This window comes from Meleagris gallopavo, chromosome 3 (genome assembly GCF_905368555.1).
Source record: "Meleagris gallopavo chromosome 3, MGAL_WU_HG_1.1, whole genome shotgun sequence".
Lineage (NCBI taxonomy): Eukaryota > Metazoa > Chordata > Aves > Galliformes > Phasianidae > Meleagris > Meleagris gallopavo.
In genome coordinates this window covers 954,567-970,210 of record NC_139406.1, presented here as the reverse complement: position 1 = coordinate 970,210, position 15,644 = coordinate 954,567, and the positions used below count along the sequence as shown (strand labels likewise).

At 41.2% G+C, this 15,644-nt stretch overlaps 1 protein-coding gene across 5 annotated transcripts in view; it reads left to right on the top strand.

Annotated features, from left to right (window-relative positions):
- The first annotated feature begins 3,535 nt into the window (after nt 1-3,535).
- The window catches only part of RAMP3 (receptor activity modifying protein 3), a 110,329-nt gene continuing 98,220 nt past the window's right edge, over nt 3,536-15,644 (top strand). Inside the window, exon 1 of one of the 5 annotated variants that reach the window (XM_085220012.1) lies at nt 3,536-3,953. In XM_085220012.1, the coding sequence (XP_085076138.1) occupies nt 3,581-3,953 (373 nt within the window). In that variant the 5' untranslated portion in view covers nt 3,536-3,580. The remainder of the gene's footprint in view (nt 3,954-15,644) is intronic. The other 4 variants (XR_002112855.3, XM_010708227.4, XM_003204674.5 and 1 more) reach the window with 4 other exon arrangements.

Below are 15,644 nucleotides of genomic sequence, written 5' to 3'. Positions count from 1 at the left end.
CATGAGCCAAATTGCAAAGACTCTTATGCTGAATCTCCTCCCTGATGTACAACAAAGAATGGTAGTGCACAACAGGAAGGAAAGATCACAATGTGCAACTTAAAAACAGACTCGATGGCCCTTTTGATAGGGTAAGTGTGACTGGAAATCAGTTTCACATCTCAGTTCTTGCGGACTCTGTCTCCTTGAAGAAATCCTTTTATACTGCTGACAGAACAGGCACGTTAGTTGGGATAAGAGAGAATATCATGCTGGTGATCTGTGCCCACTGTAGCTGTTGTTTATCCTATTTACTGTGCTGGGGACAGTGCAGCAGCTCCTTGGCATGGTGTGGACTATGGAAAGGGCAGGCACGCTGATTGAAGTTCTTGCTTGGGTTTTTGGCCCTCCAGCAGCAGTAAAGGTGATGTTGGCTGAGCAAGGAAAGAGTGCCTGTCTGTGTTACAGCCTGGTATGCCCAGCGCTTGCTCTTCCATGGAAAGACTGTACCTGGAGTCCTGTGTCACCTCCAGCTGGTACTGTCTGTAGTTGTATTAACCTAAAGCACCTTTAAGGTGTCTGCCTTGTCCAAAGCTCTCTTGAGAAACCCGGGGGCGTGAGAGGACAGGGAAATGAAGGCCACTTCCCTTCACAGTAAATATCTCACAAAACATGTAAAAGCTATTTCCAGGGAGAAACAAATAACTGAAGCATTTGATTTTTCCCCCATCTCCATCATGATATTAGTGTTATTAGTTGTAGGCATTGGTGTTAATGATGCTAGTAACCAATTATCTTGAAAACTTTTTGCATGAAGATGGTTTATTGTACTAGAAACTTAATAAAAGAATAATGTGATTAGATATTATTTTAGAAATAACAGATTAATTCTGGTTTTTTCAGACCTGGTTCATGTTTTGTGCCAGTGGGAAGGCTGTCGTGTAGCAGCTGGGCATATGAAATAAAATGGTCTTAAATACAGCTCAGCACCTCTGAAATTGAGTGCCCATTGAATATGTACTGACTGGTTCATTGCTTTAACTATGAACACAGGAGCCCTGCTCGGGTCACAGAATGCATTCACATGCGTCTTAAAAACTGTTAAGTTTTAGAATGCTGGCAAAATATGCATTTTCCTAATTCATGTCTGCCCTTATATTAAAAAAAAAAAGTAAATCTTTACATCAAAAAATGCCTGTTTTCCCTCCTTCAGTTCAGATCATACAGACATGAGGATTTTCAGCTCATCAAATGTGACTAACCTAAAATCAGTTTAGTTTTTCTGTGCAGCGTGGTGTTCATTTCATGTGAAGAAGCCTCCTTCTCCTATGTCTGTCAATGTTTTTGTACACTTCCTACACTGGTGGTAAAGAAGAAAACATAGGTATGGAATTACGGAAGCAAAATACAAGGAGGAATTATTTTAATTATCTGGTGCCTTTTATCTCTACTTCTTAATTGCTGGAATAAGGAAGGTATGTTTCTGGGGTGCTGAATGAGAGAGCATGGTGACCTACTTTAGTTGAAAAACAGAGATGAAGTGAAGCTACTCCTTCAGGCCTGACAGGAATGAGCAATTCTTTTCAAATATGGTCTTAAAATCTTAATGCAAAAATCTTGCATTAGGAAGAGGAGAAGAAAACTTTCCAGTCCATATCCAATGAGGCTGCTTTCTACACAAGCATGCAGGCAGTCTATCTGGGCCATGACTGCAGGCTACAAGGAAAGGTGATGTTGGTGCTACTGCAGCTGGAGGAAAGAGTCTTAATGAAAACCTTAAAACACCAGTAGTTGCTCTTACTGACCCTTTGATAGTTTTGTTCACGTTGTTGAAGATATCACCTAGTGCATTGGCCAGTAGTTTACTGCAATGTGACTATCTCTAAATTAGTTGATTTATCTATGTGTTTTAGGTATTTTTCTACCTTGAGGATAATAACGGCACCTTGGTACTCTTTGCATGAAACAGTATTGTAAATCACAGAACCTTGCTAGTTGAAAGCAGTGACTTCCTCACCTGGAACAGGTGAGGGTAATAATACAGGTGAGAAAGCTGTTGGCATTATCTGTGTTCTTTGTAACAGAAATGTTGATTGTACACAGTGTGTTGTGAAATACACTTAGTGTGCATGTTAAGCATGTGTTTCAGCACTCCTGAACATCAGTTCAAATTCTTGAAAATACTAATGGTAACTTTAGATATTGCCTGATTTTTGTGAGGGAGACCAAGCTGACGTTGATAGGAAGGATGCTGTGTTAAGTATGCAGCATACAGAGCTTCCTGCATGTCACTATGCTGTGTTCTGTAATCCCTCTGGCAGAAGTGGCTTGCAAATGCTCTTGGAAAAGCAGAAGCAGCGGTCCCTGTGCTGAATGATGACCTTCCTCAGCAATGGGTTATTTATGGCTTACAGTATTGTACAAGATTTCCTCTCAGCTGAGAGGAAATGTAGACAAATAATAGAAAAAATTCATTATAACTGACACGCATCTGCAGAACTACTTCAGCACTTGGGATTCACAGCCTTCTCAGTGGCTTCCCAAGTTCTGTCAGCCCAGATAAGTGCATCTGTTGGAGAGTTGCTCTTGATGTACCGAGTAGCTTGTGGTTGAATGCATGTGTTAGGCGTAGTTCTGCTGTGCCAGGGTCGCACTATCCAAATGAGTTTGAAAGCACCTTTCTAGGCATTTGAAGTCCATGGGAGCAAGACAACTGAAAAATAAAAGCAGCTACAGTCTTGTTTATGGCATGAAAATATTTCTGCAATCTAGTTTTATGGTACACTTGACCTTTAACAGTGATGACTGATATAATGTTTTACTGAGAGACAGTCACTGAGGTGAATTGTGGCTTTTTATTCTAGAGCAGTACTGACACTTTCAGCTTAGAAAAGGCTTCCTTAGCAGCTTCTCGGCTGTTTTCTTTGTGCTGATGCTTATATCTTAGAGAGAGAAAGAACTCAAGTTCACAGCTTTTAAGTATTTATAAAAATGAGGCCCTTGCCATTCTCCCTGTGGACAGGGCCAGGCAGAGATGAAACACAAATAAATCAAGCATTTTTGTAGGGCTTGTGGCTGCTCTACTCTGCGTACTAAGTTAGCTTTCTGCACGTGTTCAACTCCAGCAGCTAACACATGTGTCCCTCCAGCCCCTCATGCTTTCAACCTACTGCTGGGTTGCAGAGGCAGGAGGTAGAGGCTGCTTAAGCTCCTGGAGCAGGTGGAGAGTTCCATACTCCCCCCTTGGATGCTGGTGGCACACACTTTTCCTGTGGGTGTGAGAGAGTGGAACCCTCCTTTAGTTCAGCTTGTTGGGTGTGGTATCCTGCTGCTTGCTTGCAGTAGCTTTTGGGGGTTGGGGGGGAGGAGGGCTGGAGGCATAGTTGCACATATGCATGCATGCTGATGCACATGCATGGGTGCACGCGTGGATCACGCTGCTGTGCACCTGCATGCATGGATGTACAAATGGGAGCATGCGTATGGGTGTGCACTCAGCCATTCGGGAACCTGCTTTGGCAGGGGGGTTGGACTCGATGATCTCTGGAGCTCCCTTCCAACTCCTGTGGGTGCAGGTGGGTGCACGCATGTGCGCATATGGATGTACCCGGGCACATGCACGGATGCGCACGCACGTGCACCCGCACACACGCGGCCACAGGCACGCTCCTGCACACCGAGCTGTGCAGTGCCGCAAACGACCGCACACCCTCGCGCACGCTCCTGGCTCACCCGCATCCCCCGCGCAGGTCCTCGCAGCCCGCCCTGCCTTGCCCCCGCCCCAGGAGCATCCCGAGGGCGGAGACGCTGCGTTCTCCCGGGACCGCCCGCCGGGCCGAGAAGCGGAGCCTGCCCTCTGGGAGCGAGTGAGACGACCGTGGCACTGCGCGGCTACAGACCGGCCCCCCATGTGGGCTCCGGGATGGAGGCGTCCGACCGCTGCCGGCGGCACCTTCCCGTTCTGCTGCTGTGGGGTAAGCGGGACGCCGGGCCGGGGAGAGGCGTGGTGGCGAGGAGCTGCTCGTCGTCCCGAGGCTTTCCGCCCTTCCGGACGCGGGGCTGAGCGGCTGAGCTGCGGGTGCGGCGCGGCTTCTGCCCTCGAGCAGCATCTCGCAAGGAGAGCCGCCCGCTGCAGTACGGTGCGTGCGTTGCCCCCGGCACTGAGCTGAGCAGCGCTGTTTGCCGCTCCGGCTGGGAGCCTCGGTCCGGTGCCGCTGAAGCAGCTCCGAGTGCAGGAGCGGGGAAAAATTTCAGTAAAGGTAGGGTTAGGAAGGGTTATTTCGCGTTAGAGAGGCTGGGTTGCAGAAGGGTAGTGGTAAAAGTGCAGACATCCTTCAGACTCACAGCCTTCACTTAAGGTGAGATCGACTCTACTGCCAGAAATACTTGTGTGGCTTATTTATTTACTTATTCATTATCAGGGAGGTTGTCTTAGGACTCAGAGAACATAGTGTGTTGTGGTCAGGTCAGAAGTTCGTGGCAGATGTCAGTTCTGAACTTCACTCCACAGTAACCCCCAAGATACAGCTAACGTGTCATGGACAGGAGAAAAGAGAATCGGCCTCGTAGATTTACACTGAGTACTTCATAAACTTTGTTTGCTAACTTCTTACTCTTTTCAAAATACAAAGCTGGTAAACGCTGGAAATACCAATAACTATTTTGATAGTTACACTGACAGTGTTCAGTAACGTTGTCTGTCTCAAGAATGTCAAATAAATGGAATTTGTGATTCTCCATGTTTTGAGTGCTGCTAAAGCTTTACCTTGATCACTCAGATATTTTTCGTTTTCCAGCTGTAAAGGAATAACAATAATAATAATAAAAGCCTAACACTTGCCTTGGCACACGATAACGTGTGCACCTTGAGCTTAGTGAACTAACGAGTAACTTTTCTGAGTGGGAAGACCTGATGTTGCTGTGACTCTTGCAATGTGAAATTACTTACTGAAGATTTTGGAGAGTGTGTAATGAGGGACAATGTTGCTGTGGTTCTGGAAAGTTGCAGTTATTTTTCACCAGGAAGGAACAGGTAAATCAATTGTGCCAGACTGTTTTTGACTGTACTAGTTGCTTTCTCACTAACACTAACTAAATGGTTTTAAGGATACAACATATTACTTTTGCTATAAGTTGGAAAGGATAATAAAAAATTAAACTAAATCACGCAAATTTCTTGGTAGAAAAGCCATTTGGGAGCCCTGGAAACTTTATGATATCAAATGGAGGTTTTTGATTAAAAAAAAAAAAAAAAAAAAAGTCTTAACAGGTAGGAAAAAAAAAACATGTTATCAATTACTTCAGAGAAATTTTACTTGTGTGTGTATTTCCAATTGAAAATTGGAATTGTTTTCCTTTGAATGTGGAGGCCCAGGAGTGTCTGTTGGCTGAAGACTTGTCCTGGGAGCAAAGGATTCCAGCAGGCTAGGAGATGATACCATTGCATTCTTTGAAGACGATACAAGCTGGCCTCTCCCTGCTTCCTCTTATCTCCTGATTGAAATTTGTGAGGCACAGGATACAGGAGCAAAGGATTTCCTACAGAGATCCTGAAGCCAGAAGCTGTCGCTCTCTTGAGCAGACTTGACCACTTTTGGACTACAAGTAATAGTTTGTACTGTCATTCTACTTATCAGCTGAACAGCACAACCTCCAGCGAACCACCACAGAATCTGACACCAAGGCATCGCTGGTTTGAAGAGCGGCGAACCTCTTTGCTTTGCACTTTGTACCTCTGTCTGTCTGCCTCTTTCCCTGTTTTCTATCTTTTCTCTTTACCTTCTTTTATTCTTTTTGTAGTAGCTGTTGCCTAATATTTTCTTACCTATAATGTTCATTAATTGTCATTAGAGAATTAGCCTTTTTTTTTTTTTTTTTTTTTTTTTTTTTTCCCTCTGAGTGTTAGTTGTTGTTAAGAAAGCTCTCAGTAAATCAATGCGTGCGATTCCTCTGAGTCTCGGATGACTCCATTGCGGTAGCGACCCCTGCTGACGAGGGGAGGCTCGACACATGAAATCTGTTGATCTCCCCGAAACCTACAGCGTGGGACAAAGTCCTCGGTGTCAGCGCTGACTGAATGCTGTAAGAAGCTTGTCTCGGTAGAGACTGGGACCTCACTTCTCCATACTCACACCGCTGCTTTCTGCCTGTCTTTCTGTTTATGGCTTTTAAAATATTATCATTACATAGGACCATCTGTTGTATTGTCCCTCTTTGCGAAGATGGTAAAAAGGCAGCATTTGTTTCCTAGAAGCCCAGAAATTACAGAAGTTGGATTTGCTGTGATATATATTCATGTCTGCTGGGATGAAGGAATCTGTGAGCTGAGGTAGCTGATGCATGGGCACATAATTGATACTGTTCCTATATGAAGTGTAGATGCTTAGAAGTTATCTACTAGCTGCAGGGTAGGATCTAAACAACTCAGAAGTAATGATGCATTTACTGTAACACCCTACTGGGTTCTTTCATTCCACTTCTCTGAATGGAAACTCATGCAAGGGCTTGACCAAGATATTTTACAGACTAATCAGGCTTTTAAACAAGTACTTGTTGTCTAACTTTTGCTCCTTCATTTTTTGCAAGATGTCTGTGCTTCAGTGACATTACTTGTATATGAGTTGAATGACTCTCAGTAAGGCTGGATATTTATCTGGATTCTAGAGAAGTCTTTGACAGTATGTGTATGAATGCCCATATGAGAGGGATTATGTGATATTATCATATGGAATAGTTGCTCTGAAGACTTCAAAGATTGGGTATAGTTGTTCATGTTTTGTAATTCCATTTCACAGAAGAATCTTCACTTTATGGCTGGAGGTGAAAAACCAGTCAGTTGGAAAACTAGGAACAAAGCCTGGCTCCAGGCTCCCGTTCTTACAAAAGACCATGTCACATCATGAAAAAATGTGTAGTGAAATCTGAATTCTGTAAGGTCCTGACTTCCCCTAGCATTGAATACAGTATCTGTATCTCCTAGGAAATTTGGACTCAACTGAGGGGGGAAAAAAAGCAACAAAGAGGAAACAAGATTATTAACCAAATAATCTTGTCTGTGTGTGATTTCCTTATAAATCTATCATGCTGTCCTGCAGCTGCAAAGAGTACAGTGAAGAAAGAGAAAAACGGTGTGGGAGTGCTGTATTTAAGAAATCCAGTGGGTCTGTGAGTAAAACAAACTAACTTTTGCAAGTCAGAACACCTGATTTTGAAGCAGAATGGAAAGTGATAGCAAAGATGTTTCTCTACCAAAATGAATGTTTCAAATTCTAAGCGTAAGATTTTCAACACCAAATGAATGGGAAAATAATTAGCAGACCTCGTAAACATAGGTTCTGAAATTGAAGCATCAAGTGTAAATGCAACCTGTATTCCAACTTGATGCAATATCCAAACATGCTTCCCACTCTCCTTTGCCCTTTCTCTATCTCCTGATTCCTTTTTTGGAGGAAGGTGTTTCTTCTCACCGAGGTTCATGCTATGTGCAGAGGACAAGATGACCAGCAGTATTTTACTGTTGGGGTTCAGTTAATCTGAAGTGGCTACAGGTGGTAGCACAGAGCATCAAATGCCATTCCCAGCTTGTCTTGGTCCAGAAGCTGGCAGGGATGACATCATCTGGGCTTGAAGGTCATTCCAGACTGAAGGTGGAAAGGGAGATGGGCTTTTGCACCTGATTTATGCCAATGTAAGTGAGATCCAATCCTGAAAGCTATTTGGGCAGAGAACTCTTCCTCTTGAATTAGTAAGATTCCACTAGCTGAACAGTAGCTAGTTTTCTCAATATCCCTGAGGTCTGAGGTCCTAGCTTTTGGGTTTGGTTTAGCCATATCTGCAAGGCAAAATATGGGAGCCTGTGGATGTAAATTAGAAATCTTTACTGAGGAAGCCAGCTAGTGCTGTAGGTATGCACATTCACAAGCAGTGAGATTTCTAACAAAGGCTCTCAAGCAAGACTGAATTGTATCAAGAGGAACGGTGGGAGGTTTTGCCTCGGGAGTTTTTTTTATTTAACCTTTGCAGCAGTGCCTGCTGTTTTTTTGTATAGCTTAAGCTTTTTTCTGTTTCTCCTACCTCTCTACTGGTAGCAGAGATTATTTGTGGATTAGGTTAGAGGCAAATGAATCAAATCCCAGCTTTTCCTACTTCAAGAAGAAAATGCAGTGAGGAGATTCTTTATAAAATATTTACTACCATCTGTGCCTTGCTGTTGAACTTGAGAGAGAGAGAATGGGAAGAAAGCAAACTTTTAAGCCTCGTTAAGAATTTGTGACAAAGCCTATTTTAATTCACACCTTTTTATTTTAACAAAAGTTGTATCATGAACCACTTATTTCAGAATAGACGTGCACTATTTTATGCTTTGTGAAAACGTCCTGTGCTTTTTCCCTTAAAATAAGAGTCCCTTCCTAGACGCTTACACTTTCCATATTATCTCAAGACAGGCCTGACAGAAAAAAGAAAGTTTTCTACCATGACTGTATACGTAGAACAACGTGAAAAGCTGCTTGAAGAACTTTTGGGTCATTTGGGAGGAAGATGTGTGGGTATGAGGAAAGAAAGGAGCAGAAAGCAGAATAGTATTAAACTTTCATTTCTAGGAATGTTCAGGCTTGATCTCTGTTCATATTTAGGCTTCCCTGGAACCACACCAAAGAGAGGAAACAGTTTTGATTCTCTCTAAGGAGTTTAAAAGACAGTGGGATAGTGCTGTTAAAAATGACCTGAAAGTTAGAGAGGATCTCTGACTTCATCATTAGAGCATCTTGACATGAACTGCTGTACTGGCTTGAGCAAGAAGTCTGTCTGCATAGGAGCTACAGGCCTGTATTTAGCCCTGGAACAGGGAATTTCGTTGTGTGAAACAGATAGCCAGGTTCATGGCCTTTTGCAGAAAAGATTCTGCTCGGTTCAACCTATGCTCCAAGTGGGAGCATTATCATCTGCAGATGATAATGTGGTGGGCTCTGCCTCTGCCGTGGCTGTAACACAGTGCTGAACTGACAAAGGCACATCTTGTTTGCATCTAGCAAGATTAAGCTGAGTCAGCAAAAGACTCTGCAGAAGCACCACACCCTACAATAAAGCATCTGTTTTGTTTCTTTCACAATCTAATAAATGCAACTAATTTGCCTTTATTTTGGAGAGCATGATTTGGGGAAAAAATTCTTCAGGCACTGTGAGAGGAAATACTGTAATTCACACTGGCTAAAGTTGCGTTTCCAGAGGTTTTAAGTGATCAATTTCCTTTGGTGTGCAGAGGGATTATAGTCTTTAGCATCAATGTTTAAAATACTCTTGCATTTCAGTATCTCAAAAATTCAGATTTCTAGATGCAACAGGACATGCTGCCCTCCTGCCTCATTTAAAAAAAAAAAAAGAGTTCACAGCCATCAGTTGTTGTGAACAGGTAGGGAGATACTATGACAAAAATAACTTTGTGAAGTCATTCAATCCTCACCAACAGGGCATAAAATCCAGGTTTCTTCCAAGACTTTAGCTCGGAGAATAGCGAGACTGAAGAGGCTTAGAAACTGTTGGATTTGATTCACAGTCCTCTGTTTTATTCTCTCCCTGTTTCTGCCACTTAATGCACTGAAGAATATTATAAAACCTGTGTGAAGATGTCCTCATAGGCGTGGATGCTCACGAAGGCCATGTGGGTGCTCACAGACAATTGAAAATGCTCAGCTGTCAGGCACTCTACAGTTTAGAAGTGAGAGGGATCTTTTTTTTGGAGAGTATCTCAGCATTGGCATATGGGCTTTTCCACCTGGCAGCCGCACAGGGCTGTGGTACAAATTTCTTCTTTATGTTTGCTTTTGGGAGTCGCTGCAGACGTTGAACAGACCTTTTAGATCTTGTGGGTTTGTGAGCTATTCCAATGGAGAACCACATATCGAGAGCATAACTTGTCCAATTTAATATTCAGAGGTTTATTTAATTGCTTAGCACTGTGTCATCCGTGTTTATGACGCACATCACTGAGTTTACATCTTCAAGTGAAATATGAAAAAAGACTTCTGAATTGCTTTCAGTTCTGGGGCACTCAAAACTGGTATTTCCACGGAGTCATTGATTTTAATGCAGCATGTATGAAATCTCCTATATTCCTGTTTCATTTTTGTAAAAACACATCAATATCTAGTTTTTTTTTTAATAAGCTAAGTTCTTACCACAAAGTAGCTCAAACTTAGCACTTACTGCATCGTATTTAAGAAGTCACTGAAATCTCCTTTCTTGTTTTTAATCAGTAGACCTTGGCTGGATTTGCATTCAGGCAAGACAGCCTTTGTGATTAGGTTAATGTTGCTGCTGAATGTATTTCCAGGAACATGTTTGGTGTGGGAAGCGTTATGCAATAAAATACTTAGTAATGCACTGTAGAGCTGGTATTGCTGGAGTAACTGTGGGCCCAGTTTCTTTCTAGCTAGCTCTCTCATAAGCCAGAAATACCAAGGAAGTCAGAGCAATGTGAACAAAAGTTAAAAAAAAATGAAGCTCACAAAATGAATGTTTGTGTTTTCTTCATATTTTAAGATTTTGGAAAGAAATACTAATGCTCTCCTGAAATAAATTATATTTTTAATAATGGGAAAAATATCTGTACGCGTTGATGTTATGTTTTGAGTCTGGGATTATTCAGTGAGTTTTACTTAAAATAGGTTCCAGCTCTACCTTTTTTCTTCCTTTTCTGTCAGAACAGTACAGGCCAGGAAGACTGTATATTTTTGGTACAGTAATCTGCTGAAGATTTCAGCATTGTATGCTTAGACACATTTTGTTTTTTCTTTTTCTTCCAGCTACTTCATAATTTGTCATGTAATGAATTACAAAATACCTTCCTACTGAAATATTTTTTTGGCAGAAACAGTTTAAAAAAATATCACCTTTTGTAGGAAGTTGGAGATTCTTTACCAGTTGCGACCTTGAAATCTATGCTGGAAATATTTGTAAATAATATACTGTCATTTGAGTAGAAGTTAATGGCTCGGTGCAGAAATTATTGAAACTGTTTCTTTCCTACTACCTTTTCTGCTGCTCTCTTACATGCCCCAAAAATCTTGAGGAGAATTTTCCTCAGACTTGGGGGAAAAAGCAAAACAAACGATGGTTCACCCCCAAATGATACAGAAGCTATGGAAAATTTCAGCCTGAGAAGAGCTGAAAGCAGACAGATTTAGACAAGCAGTTTTGCAGCTTCACTGATGGTGTTTGTGCTAAACAATAGGGAATAACAAGGAATAACAAAGATTGTTCAGGATAATCTTTTTTTTTTTTTTTTTTGTGAAAAAGGTCTGAATATGAAGCAAAGTGACTGGACGTGTATGAAGCACTCTTTTCTCTAAGTGAGGGAGAATTAAAGTACTTCACTTACTCCCCAGTGCATGGAGAGTTGTAGAGAGGCTTCTACAGCAATGCAGGGAGTCTTGTTTTATGCAAAACTAAGAAGTTAGCTCCAGTGTCACTTATAAAGTCCAAATTATGAAACTGAAGTCTAAACTGAGAAGGCAGTCACACAATCTCTGATGCTTTTTTTGAATAGCAAGACACATTTTTTTTTTTGTGCGGCCTCCCAAGAAGAGCTTTTATTTTATCCTTAAATTACTGAAGAATTTTATAGTATTTACAGTGTGTGAGTTTGAGGGGAAAAAAAAAAAAAAAAACAACAACCAAAAACACATGAAGAAGGTTTGGATAGTGTAACAATAGGAATGCTGTGCAGTAGGAAACTCTGATGATGGATCAGTCATCACAGAGCTCAAAAAATGTATGGATCTGACAGCCTTCTCAGGAGCCTGCTGCTTGGGGTCAGTTTTGTTGACCCTCCCTCACCATTCTTTTGCTTCAAGGGATCCAGGGGATACACTGTAGCATTTTTCCATGCAGTGTTTACTTTCCATTTTGTTGTTTCTAGGGATAGCACCCTAGGGCATGCATGAGCTGAGTCAGGGGAGGGTCAGTTTGGGTATTAGGAGGGTGGTAGCCAGGAGGGTTGTCAGATATTGGAACAGGACAGTCACAGCACCAAGCTGCTGGAGTTCAAGCAGCTTTTGGACAGTGCTCTCAGACATTTGAATTTTGGGTGGTCCTGTGTGGAGGAGCTGGAATCAATGATCCCTGTGGGTCCTTTCCAACTCAAGATATTCTATGATTCTAGGATTCTAATAACTCTGGAGCACTCACAGACAACTTTGGCTACTTAAGAAAAGCAACCTCATGCTTGAATAGTCAATCCAAATTACTCTTTCATGACAGGCGTGGAGATGACTGAAAAAAAATAACTCAATTGAAATTGCGTTGATAAAATGATGCAATATGGTAAGTAACATTAGAAGGGGAGTGCTACATGGAGCATCAAAAAAAGGTGGATATACTGGGAAGGGATGTCTTCAAGTGTTCCATGGTTTTAAAGACTTCCTCAAGAGGGAGTGTGCTGTGTGACCCTTGACTGTGAAACTTTCATGGGTCATTTCCCTTTCTCACGGTTATTTGAAGGGAAATAAAACATCACTTAAACTCAGGCTACTCTTCAGGAGTTGATCAGAGGTGTTATTTGCCTTGAAGGAATGGTCATTCACAGGTGGATAGGCATAAAGTCGGTATTGTGCTGACCTTATGTTTCCTTATTACAAGGAGTCCTTATGCCCCGTCACGTTTTCTTTTGTCTTTTCCTGCCTCTTCAACTGATGCCTGGTGGCTGAGTTACAATAATAAGCACCCATTACATCATATAAATGCTTCCAGGTAAGCAGATGCTAGAGTGCCAGACAGGTCCTGGGTATGAACACCGCATTTGGTAGATAACACTGCTCTCAAGTAGACTGGGAAAATCTCTCCACTGCAATTGCAAGCCATAAGGCACTTTTGGGTGAATAGATTTGAACTGTGTAGCATCATTTATTGATGTCTCTTCTGCAATTAGGAGACACATTTCACATCTATGTTTTAGGCAGAGAGAGGTTGTCATGTAATGCATTTTTTTTCTGGCAACTTAATTTGAGGAAAGAGAGAAGGTGTCTGTCAGAAGTCCTTGTACAGGACTACTGTACTCCCTGTGATGTTGATTTCCATTAGTGGCTTTGGACAAATTTCTTTCTAGCTGCATCATTATTTCCAAAGTTGATGTGAAATGAAGACTGCAGTAGCAGTACTTCGCAAGGCTACAATGAACCTGAAGTAGAGCAGATGTTTAGGAGAAAGAAAAAAATAAGCTTTTCATGTCCTCTTGCTAGCAGCACATTTATCTGCAGTCATTAATGATTAAGAGCTATGATCTGGTTGGTGTAGAGATTACAAATCTGTGTGACTCCTACTGTATCCTGAGATCTCAAAGACAAGGTCTTAGGGTGGAATTTTAGATGAAAATGAGCACAACTTTGCAAGACCTGTAGATACATCCTAAATAACATCCCTTCCTTAATTCCCTGGGAACAGGGCAGAAATAATTTCAACCAGTGACATTTTGGATTTGTTTGGGAAGCTGTTCTTACATTTCTGCCTGGCTATAGGCTACAACACTTCCTGAGGAGCACTGTTCTCTGGAATTCAGTTCTCTTTCAGAAGCCACCTGAAATTAGGTTCTGCCCCCTATATTTCATTGAGTGTAATCTCTAAACAGTTTCTAGTACCATGAGTTAATTATTCTTTTTCAGTTTTCTGCTATGGAAAGATCTTGAGTTGGGATTTTCATTAAGGAGCGTATTCATCTATAACACACTTTCTAAAATAGCATGAAGAGTTTACTTCAAGCAAATGGTTCTGCTTCTGGAATATTTATTTCATCCACTCTCTGAAAATCGGTGGTTGTAAAAATACTATTTTATATTTCAGTTATGGTGTGCTTCAACAAAAACATAGTAGAACAGAAGAGAGTTGAAGAAAGTATTATTTGATATTTCAGATTGAGCCACATGAGTTCTATGTAATATAGGTCTAAATATTTGATTGCTAAGTAGTTACCCTCCTAAGTCTGTTGTTGAACTGGTATGCTTAATTTAAATGTATTTAAATACAACTTGTTGATTAGATACTTCTTTAAATAAAGCATACTGGTTTCAAGCAAAGTGGAACAAAACCCATCCAGTAATTCTGGAAGCATACAGAGGCTGTTCAGGCAGTGTCAAGTATTATGCTGGCACCAATGCTTTAAGCACTTTATAAAGGAATACATAAAAGAAAATTACTTGTATTTTTGCACCAAAAAAGTCACTATTGAAGTATGAATTCACAATAATTGGCATATTTCTTTGTACTCACTGGAGAACTCTTCATCAACGTGAGTCTGAACAGTTGATGCCCTCACTAATGCTTCCCGTTGATTTGCACTGATGGAATAAAAAAGCTTAAATTGCTTCCTTTCATGCTTTTCTTACTGTGAAGAGTGAAGACTTTAATGTCCAAATTTTTAATTGTCTGGAATTATCTTACCAATTCGAAAGCAGTAACATTATATTTCCCACTGTGATGATACCCAGTTCAGTGCTGTACTTTTAAATATTACCTTTCCTTGACTAATACATCTTCCACATAGTTGACACAAGAAAATAAATGTGAGATATTAAAAAGGTTTCAGCATCAGAACAAGAAACAATGCAAAGATGACTTCTGTGTTAGGCTTTGTCTTTAGATAATCTCTTGGTCATAAAGAAACCATGATAAATTTCCAGGCTATACTCTTGCCAAAATCAGATGTATCAGTTACCTATACTTATTCTGCCTACATTCCTTTAATGGAAGCTATGAACTGTTAGTCTTGATTAACAAAACTAGCAACAACAACAAATATATGACCACTAACAAGAACTATTTTTCCTACACGAGATCTCCCACCTGCTGTCAGCAGTGAGAAAATCCCTGCCCAGGAAAAATCATTTTACAAGTGCCACATTGTACGCTCACATCTCCTGGGTAGACCAATGCTCCTTTCCAAACCCAGACTGCTTTTTAGTATATTACTGCTATTCAACAGGAGTTGCGGAGAGCCAGGCTGGTACTATACTTTACTGATGCACCAATATATAAATCCATCCCATTGTTTACCTTGCTCCTGTGTGACACAGGCATGATTCCTTTTGGGGCAATTTTTAATGCAAGTTTAGTGTGCTTTCTTCAAGTACTATATTTATCGCGAGATTCTGTTTCTAGCATCCTTTCTGTGTTAGATTCTTGTCGTTACTTGGCCCTATGAACTTCATTTCCTCTGCTGCTTTCACACTATATGGTTATGTCCCACTATCCATCTATTCCCTTGTTCTACTCTTCTTATAAACAGAAGTGTCAAAGGGACAGTTAGTAACTGAGAGCAAAAGGTGATCTTTTGAGCCATATGTACTGTAGTGAGTATTATTTAAAAATTGGCAGGTGAGACTTCACTTTCTGTATCAAGAGTGTTATTTTTATTTTTTGCAATTTACAACAGTTTCTAGACTTGAAACAATACAGGTATTGATGTTAGCTTTCTCTTTGAGGGTAGGCTGCCTGAGAAGATATGGTGCATTTACCCCATGAGTATATGCTAACATTTCATTGCATAGCAGGTAGAGAGCATGCAGCTGGACCAGTTTTTGATGGTGGTAGAAAAACAAGTGAGCAGGTTTGCTTGCAGTGCTTTGTATGGGCAGACTCGACATAGCAAAAAGTTGTGGTGGGGTGAGGGATGAGAG